Source organism: Gouania willdenowi, chromosome 7, assembly GCF_900634775.1.
Source record: "Gouania willdenowi chromosome 7, fGouWil2.1, whole genome shotgun sequence".
NCBI lineage: Eukaryota > Metazoa > Chordata > Actinopteri > Blenniiformes > Gobiesocidae > Gouania > Gouania willdenowi.
Window position 1 is genome coordinate 15,277,078 of NC_041050.1, and position 26,351 is coordinate 15,303,428.

The 26,351-nt window shown below is 40.2% G+C and overlaps 2 protein-coding genes across 2 annotated transcripts in view; one reads left to right on the top strand and one right to left on the bottom strand.

Moving 5' to 3' along the window:
- LOC114466715 (voltage-dependent calcium channel subunit alpha-2/delta-3-like) overlaps positions 1-26,351 on the bottom strand; it is a 177,859-nt gene that overhangs the window by 29,830 nt on the left and 121,678 nt on the right. Inside the window, exons 13-25 of the mRNA XM_028452390.1 lie at positions 25,883-25,954; positions 25,675-25,755; positions 24,383-24,457; positions 21,633-21,716; positions 21,478-21,549; positions 19,181-19,242; positions 19,023-19,090; positions 18,022-18,067; positions 17,715-17,812; positions 17,521-17,614; positions 11,297-11,392; positions 11,049-11,170; positions 9,665-9,742 (exon numbers count right to left, since the gene is read on the bottom strand). Of these exons, the coding sequence (XP_028308191.1) occupies positions 9,665-9,742; positions 11,049-11,170; positions 11,297-11,392; positions 17,521-17,614; positions 17,715-17,812; positions 18,022-18,067; positions 19,023-19,090; positions 19,181-19,242; positions 21,478-21,549; positions 21,633-21,716; positions 24,383-24,457; positions 25,675-25,755; positions 25,883-25,954 (1,048 nt within the window). The remainder of the gene's footprint in view (positions 1-9,664; positions 9,743-11,048; positions 11,171-11,296; positions 11,393-17,520; positions 17,615-17,714; positions 17,813-18,021; positions 18,068-19,022; positions 19,091-19,180; positions 19,243-21,477; positions 21,550-21,632; positions 21,717-24,382; positions 24,458-25,674; positions 25,756-25,882; positions 25,955-26,351) is intronic.
- lrtm1 (leucine rich repeats and transmembrane domains 1) lies at positions 448-7,620 on the top strand. Its single transcript, XM_028452391.1, has 4 exons — positions 448-1,203; positions 3,327-3,711; positions 3,824-4,029; positions 5,873-7,620. The coding sequence occupies exons 1-4, from the start codon at positions 1,197-1,199 to the stop codon at positions 6,403-6,405; spliced, it is 1,131 nt and encodes a 376-aa protein (XP_028308192.1). The 5' UTR covers positions 448-1,196; the 3' UTR covers positions 6,406-7,620.

Here is a 26,351-nt window from a genome sequence, read left to right on the forward strand (position 1 = left end):
TTGGGCAAGGTCAACCCCTCAGCTTTGTTATACTTATAAATTCAATTAATAATCGTATCCTTTATCCCTTTTTGCTTCTCCTTCAAGTGACCCATGAGCCCTTATGAGCTTAGTAGTCAATTCATTTACATACAAAAAAGAAAAAAAAAAAAAAAGCTCAGACAACTGTACTGCAACAGCTTAATATCCTGCTGTGTGCATGCGTTTGTGTGTGTGTGTGTGTGTGTATTCATGCATCCCATGTTCCTGTGCTGGGGGCGTGTTCTGTCAGTCCTCCAGCACACAGCTCATGCAGAATATCATCAAAGCGTGGCACAGCAGTGAGCATCCTCTGACAACGTTCACTGTGCACTCACATATTCTACTATGTACGACGTGGCACACGCACGCACGCACACACACGGCCCCTAATTTTGTCTCACTCACTTCGCTGCAGAGCGATGGGAGGTAATGTGGATGTCAGTGAGTGTGTTTGTGCTGTGATTTAGGAGGCACAGCTGTCCACTGGGAGATGACACACCATCACACTCTCCTGTGCAACTGGGGACAGGCACAGCATGGGAAAAACAATGAGAGAGTGAGAAATGGAGAAGCATGGAGGACAAGTGTTCAGTTGGGTTTTTAATACAATAGCAAATATTTGGGGAAAGATTTTGAGGCAGGGAAATACCGGGAACATTTTCAAAATCGGCAGATTAATTTAAAAGACTGTTGTTGAGAGACAGTGTGAGCGCAACAGAGAGAGAGAGAGAGAGAGAGAGAGAAAGAAAGAGAGAGAGAGAGAGGGAGAGAGGTAAGACAGGAGGAAAAGTGAGAGAGTGAGTGAGTGAGTGAGTGAGAGAGAGAAAGAGAGAGAGAGAAAGAGAGAGAGAGAGAGGCAGATCCTCCTAACTCCAGTGATTCCCAGACTATAGCTGCCTGGCTGAGAGCTCTTATCTACCCGCACTGATGGGCTTTCCTGCCCTTGCAGCCAGTGTTGGGGAACCTGGAGGCATCGCAGGTCTCCTTTGCTTTAACTGACCTTTCTTATTATCCATCTATGGACAAAGTCAGCCTTGCACAGATGAGAGCCAGAGGAAGCTAATTCCAGCCGTGCTTGTCTACTTATGGACAATCAATCAATGACAGTCACGACAATTGAGAAAGGGAAGCTAAACGGACTCTAAACAGCAGCGGCCCCAAGACCACTGGCAGAGATGAGAGGTAGGAGCTCCATCAATGCACAAAATAATGCATGTGTGTGAGCAGGTGTGTTTGCTAATGCTGGGGAGACATAGTGATCATTACCAGTGTGTTGTGTAAAGTGTTGCATAACACTGCAATCTTAAGTTTACCAGTGCTGGTGATTCTATTTTCCGTGTTTATGTTCAAAGCTGGAGCTCTGCATAAATAAGTGCCAGATTCCACTTTGGGAATGCTACTTTCTTCTCAGCATGTAGGGATTGAGGGACACATCTGAGCAATGAGATATACTTGCTTCTTTTGACCTCGTTTTAGAGCTATACTACAACGCTCCAATGAGCTGATTCCATGTTTATAGATGTCTGTCCAGGCTTTCTATGTATAAGAGCTTGTTTATGAGTAATTGCACACATGCACATGGATGTGAAGGAACATACACAGTACACTGTAATTTCACTAGCAGGGATGTAATTACCACAGAGCTTTGCTACACGACGCGTGAAATCCTATACCAAGCCATGCTACAGTGCTTTTTATTTTTTTTACTCCAATGTGCAAAACAATCATAACAGCAACATGGCTTTGAGCCATTTTAATACTGTATATTAAGCCATGAAGAGAAACATGTATGTCTATTAAGAGAGGTAATCAAAGACAATTTTGTGATTATATATTTATTTATTAGTATTTATTCATTGTAAATAAATGCAATCTGCAATCAATTACAATTTTGGAATGATAATTTTGTTGATTTGACTTATTATAAACCATATATTCATCCCACTGGATAGATAAGGACACAGTAAAAGCAGGAAGCATTAGTTATACACACTAGTCATATACGTAGTGGTAGACTACATCTGTAGCCACACACAGCAGCCAAGTGTGATAGAAGCACGGCCGTTAATACGTTATCAAATTACATTTTCATCATTTTGACGTTTCAATGAAGATTTGGTAAAGTGTCCTGGCATAACACATACAGTAATGGCAACATTTGAAATGGCAGAATTCAAAAATCCCCCTAGATTACCTGTTTCAAACTCAAGGCCCGGGTACCAAATCTGGCCCTTGAGAGCATCCAAGTCGGCCCACAGCAGAAAGCAAAAAAGTCAGAGAAACCATGAATCATTGTGTAAATTATTAACTAATTCTGCGGTACATATCTCCAAATTAATACACAAATTCAATGAAACTTCCCAGTATCAGCAGAGCTCATATTTTCCCCGTGCTTATATCACATGATGGAAGTCCTTATTAATCTCAAATTGTTAAAGGAACTCTTGATTTTTCCCAAATCCTGCATTTTTCTTCAAATTATTCCACAAAAAGTCCCCAAATTACATAAAAATAGGTGAAAACAATCACATAAATTGAAAGTGAAGATCCTGCAGGGACTGAAATCTGTCACGTATTACTTTGATATTATCAGTGCCATATATATTTCATCATTTAAATATATGTGGAAGTACAAACTAGAACACAATAATGATTAAATGACCCACTTTCCCGCCTAAAATCTGCAGCCCACTAAAGATCAACTGCTCTGTTTTTGACCCCTGAACTAAAATGAGTTTTAATAATCTAGGGCAGGGGTTTCAATGAGCTAATCAATGATGCCAAAGACATTTTTCTAAATTTGAGACAGAAATGTATAAACAACATTATTATAATATTTTTTCTTGAACAATCTGGTAATATAATCCTGCTATAGCACTAATAATTACAGATAGTGAGAATGCTTCACACAGGCAGTGGTCAGAGCTTCATTTCATGGAGCCTGAAGGTAGTCAAGCCAGTGCTATAAATATGATGGTAACGTTCAAGCAGGAATGAACATGTGACGTTATCTCAAAAGGAATCAGACACCCAATATGTGCTGCGTATGGATTTGTGTGTGGGTGAGGGGTTGTGAGGCTCCAGTGAAAGTCACTGGGAGCGGCTGGTGGGAGTTTGGCATATTAGTAATAAGTTTACTTGTCAGTATATTAGCCACAGAATCTGAAAAGAACAATCCAAATGTTTTACTATACAGAATTTCCTTTTTCTAACTAAACGTATCAATAATTAAGAAATCTTTCCCAGTTTGTTTTGGTTGTACGTTCTCAAGTTCAATCAGGCATTATGTCCTTGTGTTCCTACAGTGATACTGGGATGTGCTCTCCTCTCCCTCCTGTCTCTGTCACACGCCTGTCCTAAAGAGTGTAGCTGCAACAGTAACACTAAAGTGGTCGACTGCCGGGGTCGAGGCCTCTATGACATTCCTCGACGACTGCATCCAGACACACAGGAATTATACCTTCAAGATAATCGCATCAGAGGCCTGGGATCCATGGCTTTTAGGGATATACCTACTGTTCGCATCCTTGATTTATCCAATAACACCATAACATCTATTTCACCAACTGCTCTGCTCGGTCTGAGGACTCTGCAGCGCCTCAGCTTGGCCTACAATAACCTGAGAGAACTTGACAAGCGATTACTCGGGTCTATCCGCACGCTCACACACCTGGACCTCTCCCAAAACAGGTAAAGCTGTAAAAGCAACATATTTGAAAAGCACCACTTACTGTATGAAGTGTTGTGCAATTCACACACTATATTTCATGAACTTTAAAAAAACTCCCATCCCTGTCACCAGTCTGTGGGGTCTGCCAGGAGCCATGTCAGACAGTTTGAGGAACCTCAGCCACCTCGGCCTGGCACACAACAAGCTAACGCGACTGGACCGCTCCCTGCTGGAAGCCCTGACGAGGCTGAACAGCCTCACACTTAGAGGAAACCCCTGGAGGTGCGACTGCCAGCTTATAGGACTCAAACTCTGGCTGGAGACATACCTCTTCAAAGGTGGGACCAGTTTTTGATGCAATGGCTGTAACTGGAGTTTGGCAAATGCTATCTCCAGTAGTAATGAAAGACAACAACAGCACCAACAACAACAACAAAACAAACTAAATAATAATAATATAATAACAACAAGGGCATTCAGAGCGCCAACCTCCGCCAATCCCCAAATCTCCTCATTGCCAGATGTTGGCAGTTATCTGGATCAATGATCCTGATCATTCACACTTTAAAGGCTTGTAAGAAATGTATATTCCCATTAATAATGATACAGTAGGTCTAAATGCACCCCCATTTGTTCAAACTATTGCAATGAAATGCAGAATCCGGATCAAAAATTGAAGGAAACTTTGGGGAAATAGGGGAATTAATTCGACATAACTGAATCAAATTTTATAAAGGTTTCTGATTTATGAACACAGATATGAATTTGCCAATGATGAGATTTTTTTGATTTCTCACATTAATTCAAAAACCTATTGATATAAATTCCCTCCAAAATGCAATACAATATTCAATGGCATACAAATGAATAACGCAAGTGAAATAATAAACTCTTTGGCGTAATAATAATAATAAGTCAACTTGGTAGTCAAACCCAGGGATCATGAATGAATGCTAATCACCATAAGCATCTCTGTTATTAGCATTAGAAATTGCTCATATAGTTAGCATTGTGATTAGCACCAGTGATTAATGCAAAATTAATACTCACTTGGTAAAGATAAAGTTAAATAAAATAAAATATATTTTTATTAATGCTTGTGTTGTGTACAGTATCACAACAATCATCAAAGATGTAGACAATAAAGTATTATAATTATATTTTTACATAAACATTTTTATTATTCAGTCGTCTTCCTATGTATGAGATCATTTTGGAATCCTCTGAGCATTGTGTGCTGTTTGTCTCTTCAATCAGAGTTAGGTATGTTTCATTGTTGCTCAACCACATCATTTTCTTTGCTTGACTAAACCCAACATGAATAGATAGCAAAATTGCCACTGTACGCACACAGAGTTCACTACTCCGCCTACATCCTGCGTTACTCCGACAAAGCTTTAGTCTTCAAGACTGAATATTCTAATTAACGCACAACAATGAACATAAATACAGGGATTTATGTGAAATAACAAGCCAAAGGACATGCATGGATGTGAAAACAGATGTGGCCCTGAGCACAGCGAGTTAAAATAGACTGATAATAAGGAGAAGGTAGTGAAAGAAACTAAGGTTAATGTCTTTTTACATAGTGTAAAAATCTTCTACTGAAAATAACCTGAATGCAGCTTTGAATTAGAGCAGCGTTTTTCAACGTGGGTTTGAGTATCCATGTGTGGTCGCCTGGAGTTTAAATGGAGTCTAGTAATTGATAAAAAATGTATTTTTGAATGTTTTTAATTATTATTCTTATACATATTAAAACAACACGTAATCTTAAACAACTGTATTCTATACTTTCACTTTGTGGAACATGAATCAAGTTAATAATAATGATAACAAAATGCTGTATAAAAATATGTGAGCTGGCACAACTTGTTACTAATACTGGCAACTCTGTATGTGTAATACAGTATAACAAATATGAGCAAAAACCAATTTTAGAAAAAAAAAGTCTTTAGGGTCGCCAGAAATATCAAAATGGGGTCATAATCCAAAAAAGGTGGAGAACCACTGAATTAGAAGATTAGAAATGGCAATGATTGTTGAAACTATGAATGCTGATAAAAAAAAGAACTTGTCAATAGGAGCAAATAATGTAACATATAAACATGGTAATTAATGGTATCACGGTTGATCTTGTCCCTGTGATTCCCTGTAAGCTGTTTTCCTCTTTTTTCCCAGGTGGAGTGGTGGATGATGTGCTTTGCTCTCAGCCAGAAGAAATGCAGGACAGAGAGCTACAAAAAGTTCCTTATCAGCTCTTCCATGCTTGCATGACTACAAGCTACCACTACCTGTTCGCCAACATCCACCACTTGGAGTCTGAGAGGCTACTGCGAGGCCACACTCATGGCAACCACGCTCATCCCTCTAGCCACGCTCTGCACGTCCCCATGGTGATGGGGGAGGGTTTTGGTGGCGGTGGAGCCGGAGGGGGTGGGGGAGGCGGAGGGGGCATGGCAGAGTGTGAACCAAAGCAGAGACATCGGCCTGTCAACTTGCGCCACGCCATCGCCACAGTCATCATCACCGGCGTGGTGTGTGGCATCGTGTGTCTGATGATGCTGGCTGCAGCTGTGTATGGATGCGCCTACGCTGCTATCATGGCTAAATATCAACGGGAGCTGAAGAAGAATGAGGAGCTTGCTGCAGCGCAGGGAACCAACCACGCCTCGGCAGACGAGAAAGAACCTTTTGAGAATGCAATCGCCTAGGAGAGGTTAACATTCACCCTGGAAACCATGGGCCTCAACCCTTTAACCTGTACGTCTTTGGCTGTTGTGTGTGTGTGTGTGTGTGTGTATGCGCTTGTGTATATAGATTTGAAACATGAACAGAATGAGTGAGTGTCTAATAGTGTGTGTATGTGTCTGTGTGTGTGAGAGTTGAGATGTGGGTAGCTAAATTCCACAGGTATTTGACTTTTGACTATGCACTAATGTGAAGACTTTCTTCTACTGCAGTGGTTCTCAGCTGATCTGGCTTTGGGACCCATCGTCACTCTTTGATACAGTAAATAGTCGCAGCACAAACAAAGGAACTTTTTACCTCAGGTTTTTATGTAAAGAAGAAAAAAAAAAGGTGTAGTTTGACTAAATTTCAAAAAAGGTTTAAATGATAAATCCTAAATTAAGGTGTTATAAGTGTGAATAGACGGTAACCTTCTCCATAAATGGGTCCCCATCAAAATGCAATCCCCTGAACCCCTTTTGGGTCCCCACCCAGGAGTTGAGAACCTCTGTTCTACTGTATGCTGGTTTAAGGGGCAGGCCAAAGACTTCAAAATGAAATTTAGTTTTGTTTGAGATATGTATATCAGAAATAGAGACAAGATGCTTTATATTTATAACTGTGGACTGTGGTATATTAGTAAAGGTCTGGTATTTATTAAATGGATTTTAGAATATGGATGTCTTTCTATCGTTCATAATTTTTAGTCTGTCTTTCATGTAATTATAAAAAAAAGATACAAATAGAAGGCAGCTGACGGTATTTGAACTCTCACCTGGGTCTATTCCTGTTCTGTATGAATGAGAATAAGAACCACAAGGTGTTTGTGTTTAATTTCTTTGACTTTGTATGTGCACGTTTGCATATACTGTATAAGCACATACTACAGAGAATTTTATGGTAATCGTCTGTGCCTAACATGGTGATGCAGTTTTGCAATTTTTCAAGCAATAATGAAATGGAACAAGAAAAACCAGACAAATGAATCTGGCCTTTGCTGATTTTCTATAACTTTGGGGTTTTTGAGTTAAAAATGAAATCATACTGTGCAAAGTCACAACCACACATACAATACATGATGAACTTCAGTCATGTGGTTGATTGTGTCTTGTTCATGAGTCAATGCTGATTACATTATAGCAATTGTGTCCCTCAGTCTGTATTATAAAGAATAAAAAGGAATATTTTTTATCAGTAAATGTAGAGCTTTAGATGCATTCATTAAGTGTGGTGCTTTCCAGTTATAAAGGTTCACAGGGGGGTGGAAAAATCACTATTTTGAAGTTGCATAAGTATTAGCTTAGCATTACTATTAGCCTAGTATTAACTAGCATTAGCATTAAACTAGCATGATCATTATCATTAAATTAGCATTATTATTAGCTAGCAATAGAATTAGCTAGCATTAACATTAGCATTAACATAGCATTAGCATTTGCTAACATGAGCTAGTATGAACCTAACATCAACATTAACCTAGCATTAGCATTGAATTGAAATAAATAATGGCTGACCAGGCTGACCAGCTGAATCTCAAAAGTGAAGACGTTAAATCTTAAATTGCTGAAATTCCCAATTGAAATGAATGGGTACATTTTTGAAAAAAAAAATTTTTTAAAACAAAATTGATAAAAGACAGAAGTCACAAAAGTACAAACACTCCTGTGCTGAATTTTTGACTCGTTTTGATATCTTAATTGTCAAAGTCGGTCAAACGCTGAAGGAGTTGTAACGCGCCAAAATTCTGTGACAGAGGAAAAAAAAACGGATAACAATAGTGAGGATGCCTTCTGCTTCCTAAAATAGTATTAATGTACACTCATACTGTTCAAATACTTTGCATGGTCCTACAATCTATTTATGCGTACAAATCGAATTTCTGTAACTATTTCTGCACTTAGAGTAATGAAGTTGATGCTCAGTTGCTGGTTTCAGGTTAAACACTTAATGTGTTGACTTACATTTATCCATTAATCATCAGCCCTCACCTTACTGAGTGCGGTGTAGAGGCAGAAGACGGTACACAGATGTCTTTGGTCTAATCGACTGACCTCACTAACGCTCTGTGTATAACACAGAAGAGGACTCGCTGCACGTGGCTAAGGATGTGACCACAAACGGGGGCATTGACACACATACAGTCTGGCGCACACACCCGCACGCACACTTGTGACTCAAGTAATGTCTGCAGGGTCCGTGGTGTGTGATGTCATCAGCCTGTCCCGTTAGGTTAGCGTTTTAGTGCGTTCACATCGAGTCTACAGCACAGTGCAGTGGAAACTGGCCCCAACCGGCCCATGCTAAATTTGCATTCTAGCCTACATCTCTGATCGTTACTGACGCACTTACATAAAATGATCTTTACAGACATCCTCCGATCTGACAAGCACAGCCATCATTAGCTGTACATCAGCACCCACTGTAACAATAGGGTCTGCAACAATCCTTGGTACGCATTATGTCTTTGGATTGAAGGAGGATTTCAGCTAGGGTTATCTTTAATCATCACTGATGGTGTCAACAGAGGCAGAATTCTGGGCGATGGTGCAAACTGTGGGCTACTAGAAATCAGACCCATGCATAGTTTTGTGTGAGTGTGTGTGCGTGCATTTGTGCACATGCTCTGGCACCGCACAGATTCTCCCATATCTGTCCTTCTGCTTCAGTGGTTTCCCCTAGGCCAAGATTACCCACAATGCACCACTTCCATGTCAACACAGTCAGGCACCGTGAAGTAATTTTCTTTTTCTCTGCCCTTTTACATCTCCTTTTCATTTTATCACTATATTTCATCACTCTGTTTGGTCAGGCTTTCTCTGCTTAAATTATTTTTTTGTCCCTCTGATGCTTGTTGGCCCAACCCACATTTTGCTGAAAACAAACAGATAATCATCTTGTTGTTGTCTCATATGAGCTGTGCACCAGGAGGCCTTTTTGGGTGGGGAAATACTGGTAAACAATAACAGGATGTGCCATGTCTTTTCATAATGATAACAATTTAAATTTAAATAAATTGCAACTTCTTAAATTTCCTTTTGATAACTGAAGTTCATTTATTATATAATATTATGTGCCTTCTTTATTTTGTACTGGGTCACATGGGTTTACAGGTCATATAGTCAACACAGGCATGTCTAGTAATCCATGAAAAAAAAAAAAACACTTTCCATAGTTTCAATAAATGAAGAATTGACTGTTGATGTTATGTCAAAAAAAAAAAAAGCTAAGTGAGTCTCTACTTACCCGCAGCTATTGGTGATTTCCTCTCATCCAGAAGCTGAATGGCAGTACTGGCTAACACGACACTTTTGTTTTCTAATCCTAAAGCACACACAGACAGAGTTTAGACATACAGTACATTCATTTCTAGCATTAGCATTAGCCTGCAGAGTGATTAGGATGAGAATAAGAGAACGCTAAAGATTATTATCTATGAATATATCTAAGGCTAATATAACAAGTAAATAAGAGGATTTGAGTTATATTTTCTGCCATTAAATTAAATTAAACTAGAATATTTGCATTTCCTGAAGAAAATGCAAGTGAGGACGCAGGTGCTGGCCACACCACATTAACCTTGGATTAGCATTAGCCTAGCCTTAACATTAGCATTATCTAGCATTAGCAAGTATTAGGTACATTAGCATTTGCTAGCATTAACATTAGCCTAACATCAAACTAGCATTAGCATTAACTAACATTAGCTTAATATTAGCATTAGCTAGCAATATTATTAACCTATCATTAACATAGCCTAACATTAACCTAGCAATAGCATGAGCTAGAATTAGGATTAGCATTAACCTAGCATTAATAATAGAATTAGCATGAACATAATCTAGCATTAGCATTTGCAAGCATTAACATTAAACTAGCATCAGCATTAACTAACATTAGCTAACATTAGCATTAATTTAGCATTAACATTTGCTAGCATTGGCATTAACCTAGCATTCGCTTAAGGATTAGCAAGGAATAATATTAGCCTGTCATTAACATTAGCTTAACATAAACGTAGCAATAGCATGAGCTAGCATTAGCATTTGCCTAGCATTACCCATCAGACAACTGAATATTTTAAAGATGAATGGTTGTAATTCGGTGAAGAATGGCTGAACAATAGTGAGGATGCCTCCTGCTCCTTCATTCTTTGTATAGCACTGATTACAACTAAATGAAGCTCCATGCACAAGAACTACATGAACATAATTTTCCAATTTATCTTGCAATTGTAATCATTAAAACAAACTGTATATGTTTTATGGTTCTTGTGTTGTGTGTGTGTGTGTCTTTTGGTTAGTGTGTGCGTCTGACTGTTGGTTGGAGGTAAGTCAGTATGGAAAGGTTTAAGACTGTTCACTGAACATATCTTATTTCAACCGACAGCAATCAGCCTCGTCCACAAGAAGACAGCCCAGAATTAATAACAGCGGGCGTGCACACAAAGCTAAATATGGTTGAAATATGAAAAAGGTCTTATTTCCAAATATCAGAAATGTCCTTCTGAAATGTATCATTTATCAATTCAATTCATGCCGAGGATTCAAATGCATTTACTGTATTTGTCCCTTTCCCTGTGCTTGTGTATGGAGCATCTTTTTCAATACAAACAATAATTAAAAATGACCTGAACCAAAAGGTAGGGAGTAAACAAAGGTGCCAGGAACTTGTTCAGCTGCTCTCTTGTACCACAGGGGAAAGTGGTCAGCGTTGAACACGCCCTCTTTGTCCTCAGCTGTCAGGAAGTCTCTTGAAGCCGACAAAAAGATGATGTAAAACAGGAAAAAAAAAAAAAAAAACACAATCAGTGATCATTACCACACATTGCAAATCAGCCAGACTGTCGACTATGTCTTCAGTTTACAGATCACTCACTGGTTTGTAAGTTGGTCCGGGACCACAAACAGGTTGATTCTAGACAGTCCTGTTCTTGTGCCCAGGTAGGCTATCTCCACCCCTTTGTCAGAGTTCCTGTGGGTGTGACAGTCATAACAGTAAATGTAGTAGTATAGAGCAGCAACTCTCAACTGGTGGGTGGGGACCCAAAAGTGGGTAGCGGACAGCTGGTCAAAAATGAATAAATACTTAATGTCTCTCATGTTGGTCTTTTATTTTGAAAGAAACTTTTCTTTTGAATGACATACTGCGAAATGCATGTTTCACAGGAAAATATATAGATTTATGTTTTTTAAATATTATGTGTGTTTTCAACAGCTATTTTTGAAAAACTAAATTTGGTTGGTTCAATTCTAAAAATAAAAAAGTGGGTTTTGATTGAATGACCGTGGCAAAATGTGGGTCCCAGGGTGAGGCCAGTTGAGAACCCCATGTGTAGAGTGCAGTATTAGTAGTCACAAGTCTGCCAATATAATGCAGTGGTTTTCCAGGAACATTATCAGAGCGTAAGTAAGAGGTTTCAAGGTTTTCTTTAACGTTTAACTAGTTTTTGGGGGACTTTTTTGTTTTTGAAGGACAAAAATCTTTATACCATTTTTTAACTATTGCTAGAACCAACTAACAGTGCCAGAGAAACATTCAGGAAAATGTACAATGATTAACTGTCTACCAGGCTACCAGATCTGTGGGGTATTAGGAAAATAACAGGGGAAAAATCCAATGTACCATCAAAGAAAAATGTTTGTCTGTGTTGCAGATGGTATGAGCAAAGATTAGAGTTCTAAGGAAATTCTAAGGAAGCATCTCCATGGGACAATAGGCATATCAATTAAAGCAGTGTTTCTTAGACAGGGGTACGCAATGGCACTACATGTAAAATTTACAAATGAATGCATTCATTATATGGGGTTCTATTTAATTCCTGCTGACCGAGGTGGTGCTTTAAGCTCTGAATATTCTCCTTCGCTCATGCACAGTGTGAGTATGTATACCAACAATGTCACCTGTGACCCCTGGATGACCCAGAGGAAGTTTATATCTTCAGTTGTCACTCCAGGGCACTTTCCTTTTTTTCTTCTTGCGTGCAGTTTGCTGGAAGATTGTGCATACAGTTGCTGTCGCTAGTAGCTCCGCGACCATGATAGGTTAGAGCAGCGAGCGAGCTGCGACGGTGAGTGTTGGATAGCGGTAGCTTCAGTCATTAGCAACCTCTGTTGGCACAGACTGAATTAGCGCCACCTCCCCCCAGCATATGGTTTGTGTTTGGCCCCGCCGATACATGCTGACAAGGAAAGGAGCCTCTTGTTCGGCTGACCGAAGGTTCGTCTTTAAAAAGAAAGAGATTGTTGGTAACGGCTGCGTTTGCGCAGTGCCAGACCTGCTGGCTGAGGAGGATACATTCTCTTTGGCAGCTTCGGCTAGCCATTTCTGTGATTATGGGGATGATTTTGATGTCGAATCCCAGATGTCTGAGCAGGGCTCCCACTCCTTAGATCAGAGTTCAGGGGCCGAGGTGGAAGACAACTCCATGCGCGCTATCATGTGCCTGGCTTTACAGCGGCTGCACACAGCTGTCCCACAGTAGGCAAAAGCAGCACCTGCAAGCACCTTCTTCAGGCGCAGGCCCGCCCCCCCAGCTTTTGCTATTCCACGTTCAGAGTATTATCTGAAGGAGTTTCAAACCTGTTGGAGGGACAGTAAGGCTTGCTCCTGTCTCTCTGCAGATGGGCGGACTCTGGCAGCCATGCCTAATGCAGCAGGGGCTGGCCTGGATCACACGCCGGCCATCAAGCCTGCCATCGCTTCTCTTATTGTGTCCCCAGATGAAGCACTGCGAAGGGATGCTAGGTGCCCTCGACCCCAGTGTCGAGTAACCGATGACCTTCTCACAAGGGCTTATGATGCTGGAGCATGTGCTGGTTGCATGGGAAACTCCTTATCACACCTCATGTTGGTCCTCTCAGCCTCACTGCAGGAGGGCAGTGTAAATGCCGATGCGGTCACCTTCTGTGATGCCTCGTTGAATGCTTTTGGGCTCATGTCTAGAGAGCTTGGTCGAATAATGTTCATCTTAGTACAAGCTCATCGTCAGGTTTGGCTGTCCGGGTCAAACTTAACGGAGGAAAATGCTGCTCAGCCTCCCGGTGGAACTGGGGGAGATATTTGTTCCTGCAGCCCAGGAAGCTCTGGAACAAACTATCAAGGCGGGGCAGACCAGGCAGCAGCTTGCCGGGCTTAGCCAGATGCCTCCTCCTGATAGGCCCCCAGCTGGCAGGTTTAGATGTCACCCGGCTGCTTTTCGCACCCACGTGCCACCGACAACCTACTCCACTGGTCGTCATGATGCCCAGTGTCCCGCACTGAGACCAGCCCAGGACTTTCGGGGCTCTGCTCGCCTGCCCCCCAGACTATTTCGAGCTCCAGAGCCTGTCCGCCCTTGGGGGCAGCGGTTGGATATTTTTCACATTAGCAGTTCCAACAGGGCTACTCAAGCTTCAGACCCGTGGGTGGTTGCCACCCTAACCCACGTAAACAAACTTCAATTCCGACGCCGGTCCCCCCACATCCGACCGGGTCAAAATGACATCTGTCAGCGACCTGGCAAAGGCTCTTGCATTAGACCAGGAGTTGTCTGCTTTCCTGGCCAAAGGTGCCATCGAGCCAGTAGACCCTCAGTCAGGTCACAGAGGATTCTACTCAACGTATTTTCTAGTGGCAAAAAAAAACTGGCGGATTCAGGTCAATCCAAGACCTCAGAGGGTTGAACAAATTTATGAAAGTCATACCTTTCCACATGCTAACCACAGCAGATGTACTCAGAACTGTGGCTCATGAGGACTGGTTCACGTCGATTAGACTTCAAGGACACGTACTTTCAGGTCCCAATTGCTCAGCAACACAGGCAGTTTCTGCATACCGTGGCCTCCGCTGGCAGTACAGTTTGATGACCTTCAGCCTCTCTCTCTCCCCAAGGGTCTTCGCAAGGTGTGTGTTTGCAGCCCTAGCACCTCTACAGTTTCAGAGCTTGAAGGTTCTCCCATACCTGGATGACTGGCTGATCTGTGCTCCATCCCGGGCCCAGGTGTCACAAGACACAGAGCGTCTCCTGTCCAATGTGGCTCGACTTGGACTCAAGGTGAATGTGGAGAAGAGCTACCTGGTGCCATCCCAGGTCACAAATTTCATTGGTATTTTATTGGACAAAGTAACAATGACAGAAAAACCCTCCCCCAACCATGTGGATGATATTTTTCACCAGCTTGCCTTATTCAGGGAGGGCCGCTGGCTGACCTGCCTCTTTCCTTCGTCTTTTAGGCAAGTAACGTCAGTCTCGGGGGTAGTTCCTCTGGGCTTGCCGTTGCTGTGCCCACTGCAGAGGTGAATAGCTTTCATTTAGACGCCAAGCAGCACAGGAGCAGGAAGCTCATGGTGTCACAGCAGAGTCCCCGGCTTTGTGGAGGGACAGGGCTTACGTGCTTAGAGGCGTCCCAATAGGCTTTGCTCCATCTCGCAGGGAGATTGTTACCACAGACGCATGCCCCTCAGGATGGGGTGCAGTGTGGCAGAGCAGAACTGCCCATGGGTGGTGGCTTGTGGAGGACCAAGGTGCACACAATGTGTTGGAGCTGCGTGCGGTTCACCTAGCTCTCAGGCACTTCTTGCCACACCTGAGGGGCAAGCATGTCCTTGGGCGGTCAGACAACACGTCAACAGAGCATCACATAAACCATCAGGGCGGTACAAAGTCTGCACGGCTGCAGGAAGTGGCAAGGGAGCTCCTCACATGGGAAGCCCCCCGCTTGATCAGCATACGAGCAATGCAAATACTGGGAGAGCAGAACCACTTAGCAGACTTCTTCTCCCATTGAAACCTCCATCAGGGGAGTGGCACATCCACCCGGAAATGATTAACATTATATGGAGCATATTCGGCAAAGCAGAGGTGGACCCACTCCTTGGCCGAAACAACCAGTCCTCTAGGCCAGGACGCATTGCCTCATCCTTGGCCGGATGGCCTCTTGTATGCCTTCCCTCCATTTCCTCTGATTCGGCTGGTACTCCCCAGGGCCCTTCAGGAGGGCCACAGGATCCTGCTTGGCCCTTCTGGCCAAGAAGGAGCTGGTTTCTGCTGCTGCACAGCCTCTGTCGCATCGCACTGTGATGCCTACCCGACAGGAGGGATCCCCTGTCCCAACTGGCCGGGCACCCCAATCTGCAATGCCTTCAACTGTACGTTTGGCCACTGGGGGGCCCGAGACACTCCTAAGTGTCTGTGCCGACCCAGTTCGATATACTATAATAAATGCAAGAGCACCATCTACTGGTCTCCAGTATGAAAACAGATGGAAACTGTTTTCCGACTGGTGTACAAGGCGGGATGTGGACCCTGTGCACTGCCCTGTGCCAACTATTCTGGACTTTCTCTAGTCCCTTCTGGACAAAGGGCCTTCTCATTCAACGCTAAGAGTCTATGTCGCAGCAATATCTTGCCAACATATGATGGTCGACAATGGCACAATTGATAGCCACAAGCTGGTGTCCCTTTTCTTGAGAGGAGCTTGGAGGTTGAATCTTCCATGAGCCACAAGGTCTCCAGCATGGGATCTTCCCCTGGTGCTGGAGGCACTGCGCCTTCCACCATTTGAGCCCTTGACACAAGCATTGGTGAAGTGGGTTACCCTTAAGACTGCGTTCCTTCTGGCCATTTCCTCAACAAAGCGTGTCAGTGAGATGCACGCCCTGTCAATCAACAACAGATGTCAGATGTGGAATTCGGAAGGCTCAGGAGTCACTCTGTGGCCGAACACAGCTTTTGTCCCTACAGTGCTGTCTCGCGCTCACCTCAACCAGCCTATTAGGCAGGCATGGTTCAACCCTTCGTCCGTGGAGCCAGAGGTCCAGTCTGACCTGTTGTGCCCAGTGCATGCCCTGAGGGCCTACATTGCAGCTACTGTAGGCTTTCAGGGGTCTGATCGGCTCGTTCTCTGTTATGGTGGCCCTAACAGGGGTGGTGCTGTCTCCAAACAGCGCCTGTCTCACTGGATTGTAGATGTGATTGCCCATGCATATCAGAAGTAACCGTCTCCTCCCATCTGGTGTGCGGTGCCACTCTATCAGGAGTGTTGCTACGTCATGGGCTGCCCTGAGGGGAGTGCCCCTGGAAGAGACCTGTGCCGTGGCCTCATGGGCATTGCCGGGCACTTTCTCCAGATTCTACAGGGTGAATGTGGCCACACCCTATCCATTTGCTGTGGTTCTTCGGCCGGAGTCCTCTGACTCTACACACTGAAGGGTATTAAGCAGGATTCTTTGTGTCTTTTCTGGTATAAGTCATTCAGTGCTTAAAGCACTGCCTTTGGCGGTCAGCAGGGATGAAATAGAACAAAGAGTTACAATTGTAACTATGGTTCTATGAATCCCGAATGACCGCCAGAGCTCTTTGTCACTCAGATCCTCATGTGCTCGCGAGAAGATTCTGTAGGAAAGTGCCCTGGAGTGACACCTGAAGATATAAACTTCCTCCGGGTCATCCAGGGGTCACGGGTGACATTGTTGGTATACATACTCGCACTGCGCATGCGCGAAGGGTAATATTCAGTGCTTACACCTCTGGCGGTCATTCGGGATTCGTAGAACCATAGTTACATTCGTAACTCTTTGTTTTATAATGCTTATTTTTAGTTTAAAATAATAATCATAATAATGATGATGGAAATAATCTTGATTACAACATGAACTGAAAATGCAATTGGTCTGTCTTGGTCCCATACCTGGTGGGAGATGACCAAAATCTATAGAAATATATTTATTCAGGAGGCACTAAATACTGGTTCTTTCCACTTATTTACAAAATGAGATTCTTTAAAATGTGTGTTATGACTTATTTATTCCATCATTATGATCTAGTTCTATAGTAGTTCTAGTTCTCTTCTATGGCTGTTTTTTCTTAGAATTGTGTGCAAAATGTTGTAGTTGGACAAAGGGGGTACTTGAATTCAGATATAAGAGAAATGGGGTGCCGTACTAGAGACCAAAAAAGTTTGAGAACCACTGAATTAAAGGGTATAAATAAATGTATTAACCATGTGAAATGAATTAATGAGTGGGAGATTTCAGGAGTTCCAAGAACCACCACTGCATTTATTCATAGAAAGTGCACACTGTGTGTTTCTTTAATAGTGTGAAAGCTGTTGGTGACATACTCAGACTTGTTCAGCACCAGGCTTGTCCAATAGGCTTCAAGAGGGGCCGTCACAACGGCGTCAAACAGAACCTCCTGAATCAGCTCTTTGTCACCTAACAAGGCAAATATTCATCCACATAAATTGTGGTTTTGCTGATCAGTGACCACAAATAGTAATTTTGTGAAATGAAGGAACGTAGGAGAAAAACGTACATTGTAAGTGGGGTTCATGGCCATTGAGGGAAAGTTTGATGGCTTCTATCTGCGACAGGTAGCGGTGCTCTGGGTGTTCGTCTGTGTTGCAGTATGTCCTGTAACATAACAGTGCATAACAAATAACCAGTTTTATTAACAACACAACTAGCTCCATGTAACTTTCTTTCACAAGTATGCAATGTCAATAACTAGCATACTTTTATGGATTTGTTTGCCTGTATTTATTGAAACATAGTTAATGTTGCTTTCCAATCCCAGTGATCACAAATCATACACGGTTGTTGCAGTGTAAATATCCTTTTACCATTCGTCTGCTAGTGCCACATCTGGATGCTCCAAGTCATGGAGTCCTACAATAAAATGAAAACCACACATCATACAATAAATATGCAAAACGAATGAACATGAAATTCGAATATTCAGACAAAGCATTCAAATCCTAAATGCAAACACATAATAACACACCCCAGGGCTGAAAAATGTGTCTTTTGAATGAATGTGACAGATTTGATTAGATCAAGAAGAGCCAAGTCATGCTCAGCGAGATCTGAGTGATGCACATGTTTAGAAAAACCTACAGACAAACACATACTATCAGCAAGTATTGTATATCACACACACACGCACGCACGCACGCACAAGCAGGTTTAGCAAAATTGACTAATTATTCCAGATTTAGTCAACTACAATTACTTGGACAATAGTAAAACTATATGAAATATTAATATTGGACATGTTTGTGTTTGTTTATGTTTGTGTATGGCAGTAGGACCTTGTTTTATTACCTCCGCCATATTTTCACTGGCGTTTATTTATTTGTCTGTTAGCAGGATAGGTAGAAACTTACTTAAGAGACGTTGACAACGTTTAAACCAAAGACAGACCTTATGCAATGAAAGATTTTGTTTGATTTAAAAAAAAAAAAAAAAGTAATTCATTTATATATTAATTAATTAATTTTTTTTTGGGGGGGGTGGGGGTCAATGAAAAAAAAATTTAAATAAGAAATACAATTTAAAACAGAGGATGTATTTATGCACATTGGACGTTAGCGCCCACCACTGACTGAAACACTGACTCATATACGCTATACTGTAAAATAGTGTATAATGGGGACCTAATATGTGTTTATGATTAGAGCTGTTTGCTGCAGTTCAGAAGTGGATTCATGAACAGAACAATGAAACAAGTGAAAATATGACAGCCAGAAGGAAAAGAACATGTGTACAAAAAAAAAAAGAAAAGACAAATAACATCACAGAGAAGATTCCAACTCCCAGAAGAGCAATGGAAGGGATTATTTACCTTCTTCATCTGTGACAATTCCTTTGAAGAAAAACTTTCCATGGCCTCTTGAAAGAGCAACTCCCAGACTGAATTAAAAGACAGGTTTGAAAAACAGAAAAAAGACAACAATTCAGGACCTTCTTATGTGAGGACAATAAAGAAAATGCTAGTCTCACCTGAAAGGCGTTCCTTTGATGTCGGTGTAGTAGTAATCATTATGTAAGACCAGAACACGTTTCTGAAAGATAGAGGATAAAAAGTCTAAATCAAGACCACTAATATCATGCACACAAATAACTACTCTCCCCCACAATGTGACAAAAAACACTTAAATTAAAAAAAATGGTAGCAGAGGTGAAAGTAATGGATTACAAGTACGCACGTTACTGTAATTGAGTTGATTTTATTGGTACTTTTGAGTACATTTCTAAATAAGTATTTTTACTTGTACTTAAGTATGTTTTAAAATAAGTAAAGTATTTCTTTACATTCATACACCCAATTGTTACTGAATAAATTATCATTTTTTGTTTTAAAATGATCAACATTGTGAAACTACAAAAAATAAAATGACCAGACAATCAAATGCATCACATCATAGTCGACCAATCAGACTCAACGTATTGAACGCCGCCAAAAGCGCATTGAATGCCAGTTATTTTCCACATGTTCTTAATCGTGCCATTTCTGATCAACACCGAGCCACTTTCTTTGGTTCAGGTTGTGATTTCTACCTGTTATTTTGTTACCCACATGGCACATATAGCATGGCACTGTTTTAAAGTTCATAAATTTAGCTATACATAGAGCCTGAGAATTTCTTTTTTTTATTATTATTTTGAATTACAGTTCAAAATCAATGGTGTTATTTTATTTTTTAAATAATTGTACATACAGATTTTATTCAGATGCCTTTGTGGAAAATAGGTTAAGTTCCAATTCTATTATATTAGTACTCTTTACACCTCTGAGTGGTAGAAGCTTGTGTTATTTATTCTGCCATTGTTATCCTGCAAATATATAGTAACTATTATTAATGCAACACTCACGATAAGCACTCCTGTACTAAGAAATGTGAAATGCTAAAAAACTGTTTTATTTATACTAATTCATTTGTCTCATTTATCATATGCAACCTTCAAACACATACTCATTTGTCCATAATTGACAACTCTACTTAAGCGCACACTATATGAATACATACTTTCGACGGGCACTGTACTGGTTATTATAATTATGTAATATCCATGTAATAGTCAACCAACAAATGTTAATGTTTGATATTTGTTGTCATTATTGTATGTGCCGGAATGTATTATATAGCACAGTGTTTCTGAAATGGGGGTACGCGGTGGCACTACATGGAGAGAGGGAGAGAGAGAGAGAGAGGCAAATTAACAAACACAATTTCAGTTTAAATTATAAAAACTATATAACTTAATCTATTCAGGAGCCACTAAATCAGTGTTTTTCAACCTTGGGGACACCTAAAATTTCTGAAAAATTTTAATAGATTTTTGAAATTATAATTATTCAATTTTTTTTTTTTTTTTTTTTTTACTGAAAACAACTGTTTTTCAAACTTTGACTTTGTGAAATATAAGTCTAGTTAAACTAAACTGCAGTTAAACAAAAAAAAAAATCTGAGCCCAAACATGATCAAAAACTAATTCTAGAAAAAATGTCTTTGGGGTCGCCAGAAATTCTTGATATGAAAAAGGGGTCACGGTCCAATAAAGTTTGGGAACCACTTCACTAAATACTGTCTCTTTCCACTTATTTCCAAAATGAGATCATTTCAAATGTGTGTTATTCCATCATTATGCTCTATAATTGCTTTTAAATAGCTTTCTATGAAAAAAAAATGTTGTAGTCAGACATAGGGGGTACTTGGAGTCAGAAATAAGAAAAAAAGGGGGCACTGGAGCCAAAAAAGTGTGAGAACCACTGAAATAGAACAAAAACTGCAAACAAGGAACCACGAGGTGCTCATTTTGGTTTGTAGCTATCTACTACCATCTAGTGGTGTATAAAGACAGACAACCTGACTCATGGGTGTCATTTTTCTATAGGACTCTTTGCCTTTAGAAGAAGAGTTCCGCTGTGCTCAAGCCCTGAATGCTTAATTATCAGGGCTCTTTTACGAGGCTTTGATAATCCAAAGTGCTCTCACTCACACACACATTCACACTACAAAGCCTCTCTCCCAGCCAGGCAAGCCATAAAACAGCCTCATCGGGTGGCTGTTTCCGCAACATGTGCTTGGTGGAGATAAGAGGCTCTCTCAGATACACAGCAGTGCATGCAGAGCACACCAAATCAGAGACAAAATCCCCCTGTTGATTCCGTGCATGGCCGTGCCAAGTGCACAACCGTCAGCAGAAACGATTCCGTGTCACACCTTTTACAGCAATTTGTAAAAAAAAAAAAAAGTGCTTGTTTTTGTGTTTGGGGGAGATGTGAGGTTTGTTACCCCTTTGTCCACACTCTTCTTCACTTCCATGGAGAATGTTCCAGTCTTCCTGTTGACCATGGCATTTCTCAGCTAGGCAGACACATAAGTCACCGTCTTTATTATGACACAGATATTCAAAGCCGTGCTGTCATGGGAGCCTCTGGTTCTCTCACCGTGTCGTCTTTGTCCTCCCATTCTACCTCAGACAGATCCACACTGCTGTAGTTGGGTTTCCGTCGTTTCTTGCCATCTCCATACTAGAAACACAAAGCCATTGACAAAAAAAGAAAGTAAAAAAAAGAAAGTAAAAAGAAGGACAAAGCAGAACAAGTTGACAGTGTCAGGACTGCTACACATTATCTAAATGGGATTGGTGTAACTTAGAAAATTAGATTTCATTCTCATTGAAAATCTATGTATTTAAATTAAGAATACAACATAAGTAATTGTGTGATGGACAAAGAGCAGTGGCTTCAGGAAACCTCACTATATAAAGCTGCTTATGTTAATCAGTCAATGACTAATACAGCACTGGTTCTCAACCCTTTTCCTGTGATGTACTGGAAACCAGCACAAAGCACAAAAAGCAGTGCTGCACCTTTAAGTTGATCTTTCCAGTTTCAGACTATGTTCAGGTTTGTAGTTCTGCCTCACAGAAAAACGGCCCGGGTTTGATTCCCAGGAGGGAAGCCTTCCTGGGACCTTTCTGTGTGGAATTTGCATTGATTGGAGACTAAATTAATATTTCTTTATTACAATATCAAAACAATAAGGCCAGTATTTTTCAACTGTGGGGTCACCTGGTATTTAAATGGGGTCTCCTGAAATATCTAGTAATTGATACAATTTAAAAAAAAAAAAAGATTACAAATCACGTTTTTTTCATATATCATACTTTTTCTAATTAAAACGACACACAATCTTAAACAGCTTTATTCTATACTATCAGTTTGTCTAATATAAATCTAGTTAATAATACAAATAATAACAATAATAATAAAATGTAATTAAAATTAATGAGCTGGTACAACTTGTCACTAATCTTGGCTACGCTGTATTTTTTAATACAGTATAACAGACGTAATCGGTGTTGCCAGGAAATACTTGATGTTGGATGTTGTAATACGATACGTATTGCGATACTTGGGTCACGATACGATACTACAATTTATCACAATATATCACAATATTCTACCCAGTTAATATCAAAATTAAAAATAGAGATGAAAAATCGAGTTGCTGTATATGTTCATCAGAAGATATTGATCATTCAGATCATTTATTATTTATTATTAGTGTTTTTGCACATTTTCACTGAAAAAAGAAAATGCAACAAGTTTCTTTTCACTGAAACTACTGTGTAGAAGTCTCAAAGTAACCATTAGAACATAATGACGGCATTGTAACAACTGTAAGTGAGAACATTAAGGATAAATCACCCTGAGTTACTGACAAAGCACAAAAATAAAAACAAAATAATAATTTCTCCTATTGTGTCAGTTTAAACACTGATCTTAACAGATTATTATGAAAATAAATATTGCATACATAAATATTGCAGGCATTACACACTGCTATCATAAAATAAAGTGCACCAAATAACCATTGCAACACATTGAAGATATTGAAACCACCACTGAAATATTGCACAAATACACAAAAATATTGATTAAATATCAAAAATAAATTTAAAAAAATAAATTTTTTAAATTAAAAAATTGATTTAAAATTAGCACCCAAAAAAATCGCGATATATTGTGAAATTGATTTTTTTTCACAACCCTAGTCAAGATCCAAATACGGTTGGGAACCACTGTAATTGGCATATACAATGTAACTTTATTATATTATAAAGAAAAATGTCACCTTAGAACATCTTGGTTGGGAATATTCCTTTTGTTATCATTTATTTACCAATACTGTTTGTTCACCTGTGGCATTAAAGTGACATTGGGTGTTGATCTAATAAATCTGTTTAATCCCAGTATTCTCAACCCTAAGGCTCACATGCCTGTGATGATCAACAGTTTTAACAAACTAAAGGTTACTGTTGGTAACCATAAGAAATGTGTTGCATCAGTGTCAGGAAATATATGAACCCACATCAAAACTTTTTTAATCTTTTTGTGATCTTGAAACTGTATGACTCATCATGCTTCGGTGTTTTTCATTCATAAGTTGCGCTGGCGAGAATAAATCTTTGGTTGGCTGTGCGCCTGGCTGCACCACTGACCCTGTTCGATATTAAAAAAGGGTAACTCAGGACAGACTATTGTAATTATTAGCTGCACTCTGTGTGTTTGTGTGCCGCACGCACTTAGAACGTCATCCTTCATCTGTCAGTGAAGACAGTCTCCCAGCCCCATTAGCTGTTAAACCCTGTTCATTAACGTCTTTCATTAGATCACTATTAAACCATCTGTCAGCCGGCTTTACTATCTGTTCCCTCATTTCCTCTTCATCTGTTCTTATCTCATCTCATAATAACAGGCTGTTTTCATCCTGCTCTGTCACTCCCCACCTTCGCTCCTGTGAAACAGGGTCTTCCTCAGCATCCCCCACCCGCCACCCCCCGCCTCCCCCTCTGGTGCTGATGAGTGAAGACAATAGAGTTGATCACAGCTATTCACAAAGCTGTATCTCATTTTTTTTTTTCCAGAGGATTGCAATACTTTGGAGCCTTTTCTCCTCATCTACATACTAATAAAGCACCAACACAATCACACAGCGCTCCCACATAATTATTTATGTCAGTCTTCATCTCCATGTGCCAATGAAACTTTGAAATCCAGTGTTTGTAATCCTGTAGCCTGTATGGCCCAAAACATGGATCTCAGGAAATACATGCTTATTGAAATGAAATGATAGCACACACAAAAAAAAGTTCTTAAATCCTCTGAAAGGTGCTGGAGGTGATACTCACAAGTGGCCTCAAATCTGGGTGGGTGAGGATGTAGCCATTGTTGGTGATTGCAAAGGTGTAGCCGTGAATGCCCAACTGAAGGCACAAAAACACATAAACAACATCACTGGGTAAATCTTGGATAATCAGGCCTTTTGGGATTTTTGCTTTGTTTTTGTGCAGAAACCTAAACATGCAAAGTACAAGAGGTTTGAGTTATTCATCCATGTCTGGACAAAAGAGACAGATTACTACATGAAATAAGAAAAGATTGCTTTCAACCAAAAGAAAGTATCAAAGAAGACCTCTAGAAGGTTCAATAACCAGAATGAGTGTTTGAATATTCCTCAAGAGAATGCAATGGGTAGGTAGATGTGTAAATCACCAGTTACTAAATATACAATATTTATTCTTTGGAAAACGATTCAATATTTTCTAGGGGGTGTTGAAAAAAATTGATTCTGCGATATATGGCGATATTACGTTGGGCTATTCTCGGATCAATTCTAAATGCATCTTTTTTTTTTTTTTTTATTTTACCTTTATTTAACCAGGGAAGTGTTTTCCACTACAAGAGACATTGTAACTGCACAAAAGCGCTGAAACCGGAGCATGTTGACCAGCTTGTGTTTTTTCAATAAAATCTAAAAAGAAAGTACTAACTTTCTGCATTTATTTGTTGTTCGAGGCATATACCTCAGTTAAGTTGCACTAAAGTCAAAGTTGGTTTAAAAGCCACAAGCAGATTGTATATTATTTTTTATTTTAAGTGATTGGCACATTGCAATAATCACCTTATACTTTAATATTGGGATATATTGTATCGTATCGTGACATTGGGATACGAATTGCCAGATGCCAGGCAATACACCCCCCAATATTTTCCGAAATCGTAGTCTGCCACAATTCCATTTCAATTCCATTCCATTCAATTCAGGGGCCTTTGATCGATTTAATAAAAAAAAAAAAAAAAAAAAAAATATATATATATATATATCAATGTCTCAATGCCGAGGTATTGTTTGAGTTTCCATTGATTTGATTGGATCGTTGCTTAACCAATCGATATATCGATGCAAAATGATGGCTCTTACCCCCCTATAAGTAAGTAATGAAACTTTAATCTACTTTAACAATATTAGCATTCAAATGAAACATTATTTTACCAAACAGGTAAATGTGCATGTGCTAAATTGAAACATTTCCATTTGTTTTTTTTCATGTGTTTTGTTACGTTTGGATCCAGATGAGTTAGATATCTGTCTTTACATATCTGTTTATTGGCATGGATTAGGTGATGTTGGTTGTGGTACCTTATATTTGGGGATGGCCTTGAGTAGCTCAGAGACTGGCACATCTGTTCCAACGACTCCTAACAGGATTCCTCGGTTTTTCTGGAATGACACATTTCACATGGATTAAAGGTTTACACAGTCTGTGCTCTGTGACGTACACACACCTGTAAGTCTGGCTGTGTTCATTCTCCCAAAGCTGAAGTCTCACATATAAGTTCACACTCACCGTCTCATTCTTGGTGCTGAACACTGGCATTGCCACTGTGGTCATCAGAACTGGACCCTTATCATCTTCCAGCTGGACCATGTAAGATAAAAGTGATAAAAAAATGGGCAAAATCATTTAAAGGTTAAACATTTTTTAGTGAGAAATGAAAAACAAATGATGATGAAATAACTGCTGTCGTTGCATCCTAAAATGAAATTTCATGGTATAACGCATGATGTCATTCATACCACATTGAACATCTTGCTTCAAAACACACAGTAGATGGCATTTCAAAGCTGAATAATATCAGCTTTTTAAGGAGAAATTAGACGAAAACTCTACCGTGAACCGAGTCATGTTGTCTTTTTGAAGGGACCTCTGAACCTTCCTTGACAGGTTTTATTCATGTTCATTATTTGCCTTCATTCATGTCCAATCACAGGCTGCCTTTGATCTGTCCTGCAGTATAAGCTTATCTAAAGGCGCT

Coding starts and splice junctions, on each gene's coding strand:
- lrtm1 (XM_028452391.1), top strand. Junction 3,712..3,823: donor CTGGACCTCTCCCAAAACAG/GTAAAGCTGTAA, acceptor CCCTGTCACCAG/TCTGTGGGGTCTGCCAGGAG. Junction 4,030..5,872: donor GGAGACATACCTCTTCAAAG/GTGGGACCAGTT, acceptor CTTTTTTCCCAG/GTGGAGTGGTGGATGATGTG.